Source organism: Apaloderma vittatum, unplaced genomic scaffold (genome assembly GCF_000703405.1).
Source record: "Apaloderma vittatum isolate BGI_N311 unplaced genomic scaffold, ASM70340v1 scaffold26338, whole genome shotgun sequence".
Lineage (NCBI taxonomy): Eukaryota > Metazoa > Chordata > Aves > Trogoniformes > Trogonidae > Apaloderma > Apaloderma vittatum.
In genome coordinates, this window is record NW_009729420.1 from 1 (window position 1) to 1,990 (window position 1,990).

Here is a 1,990-nt window from a genome sequence, read left to right on the forward strand (position 1 = left end):
AGTCCCCATCGAGCTGGTCCCGGCTCCCTCGAGATCCGTCCCAGTCTCCACCGGGCTGGTCCCGGCTCCCCTGGGGTTCGTCCCGGTCCCCCCGAGAGGGGATCCTGGTTTCCCCAAGGGATTGTTCTGGGTCCTGCGGCCGGGTGAAGCCGGAGGGGACAGAAGTTCCATCCAGGAGTTGCGCAACGACCTGCCTTGTCACGCTGAGTTGCAGGAAAGAAGGTTGGCTCTGATATTCCTTCCTCCCCTGTGGTTTTTTTGGTGTTTTTTTTCTTTCTCTCCTTGTTTTCAGGCCGGTAACAGGTTGCTGGCGAGAAGGGATTGTTCTGGGTCCTGCGGCCGGGTGAAGCCGGAGGGGACAGAAGTTCCATCCAGGAGTTGCGCAACGACCTGCCTTGTCACGCTGAGTTGCAGGAAAGAAGGTTGGCTCTGATATTCCTTCCTCCCCTGTGGTTTTTTTGGTGTTTTTTTTCTTTCTCTCCTTGTTTTCAGGCCGGTAACAGGTTGCTGGCGAGTGCTGGTTCTGCTCAGCACAGCTGCTCACTCGGTTACCGGTGAAGGGCAGCAAAGCAGAACGGTAACAAGAAAGGAAAAAACCCAAACTTGTTCCTCAAACAAGCCAGGGAGAGACTCTAGTTTTACGCTTTAAGTGCATTTCCCCTGAAAGAGTTGCCGTACTACGACCACAAGTGTGGGGAAGGCACAGCTAACACCCTTCTCCTAGTAAATATCTTTTAAATTATCGATGGAAAAAACCACTCCTGTATTTGAAGGCGGTGCACCTCCTGTATTCTCCTTCAAGGAAGTGAAGGAAAACAGACAAACCACAAGACCTTGAGGCGCCAGAGGTGCTTACAGCCCTCTTTTACCAGAATCCCATAATCCTGCCTTTGTTTTCCTGGGTAGAAAAGATCGGATTCGGTACCTGATAAAACAAAAGATACAATAAAGCCTTTAATGGTGAAACTTTTCCTTCCCTCCTAGGTCAATGTTGGGTGCGTGCCAAAGAAGGTAAGGGCGCTTTCGCCACCGGCTCCCACCTCGCCTCGGCCGTGGGTTGGGTCCGGCATGGGTGTCTGCGAAATTGCGGGGAGGTGCTGGCACGGGGTGTGGGGAGGGAAGGAAGAAGCAGGGAGGAAAGAGGCTGGGAGCGTGATGAGCCATTGGGATGCCGTGAGCCATGGGCTGCTCCAGGTAGAGGGAGAGCGTCAGGAAGCGTGGCAAGGGTTTGTTGGGTTTTTTTTCCCCCTAAAATGTGCGGTTTGTTGCGGGCAGGTGATGTGGAACGCGGCGGTCCACGCGGAGTTCATCCACGATCACGCCGACTATGGCTTCGAAACGCCCGGTGTCACGTTCAACTGGAGGTAAATATGGAAAAGAGACGGTAGGAAATGACCATCTCCCCAGCGCACAGGCTTATCGTCCACCCAAAAAGGGATCCCTGCCCGCTTTGAGGCTCCCCGTGGATGAAAGTCAATGTGTCGGGGATTCCTCCTGAATTTTGGAAAGGAGGGGTAGCAAACCAGCTCTGGGAAGAGACTCTGGAAAAGGTGGATACAGGGAAGGCAGGCACAAAACACTCGAGTTGGCGGCGAAGGCTGCCTGCTGGGTAGCTCGGGGCTGTTTGATTTTGTGGCGTGAGTGCCACGTACCGAAGGGGTGGAATGGTTTTTCGCTGAGCTGTGTAGGTTCATTCACTCACCGTGACAGTAAAGCTCCCACTCTGTTCCAGAACAATTAAAGAGAAGCGCGATGCTTACGTGAGGCGCCTGAACGAGATCTATGAGAATAACCTAAACAAGGTGAGGATGTGTTTATCCCACAAGCCGAGCAGGGAAGCGGGCTCTGCCTCATTTTTGGCCCCTTTTCCAGCTTTAGCAGATACCCCCTAACTGTGGAAGCCCTGGCTTTGTTATCTAGCACTTGCACCTCCTCCTGGTCTTAATCATGCAACTGTTGCTTCCCTAAGGCTCGCATTGACATCATTCGT

The 1,990-nt window shown here is 53.3% G+C and overlaps 1 protein-coding gene across 1 annotated transcript in view; it reads left to right on the forward strand.

Moving 5' to 3' along the window:
• Positions 1–984: 984 nt before the first annotated feature.
• GSR (glutathione reductase) overlaps positions 985–1,990 on the forward strand; it is a gene marked incomplete at both ends in the record, with an annotated part of 2,961 nt that continues 1,955 nt past the window's right edge. Inside the window, 3 exons of the mRNA XM_009874438.1 lie at positions 985–1,011; positions 1,276–1,364; positions 1,733–1,869. Coding sequence (XP_009872740.1) covers positions 985–1,011; positions 1,276–1,364; positions 1,733–1,869 — 253 coding nt within the window. The remainder of the gene's footprint in view (positions 1,012–1,275; positions 1,365–1,732; positions 1,870–1,990) is intronic.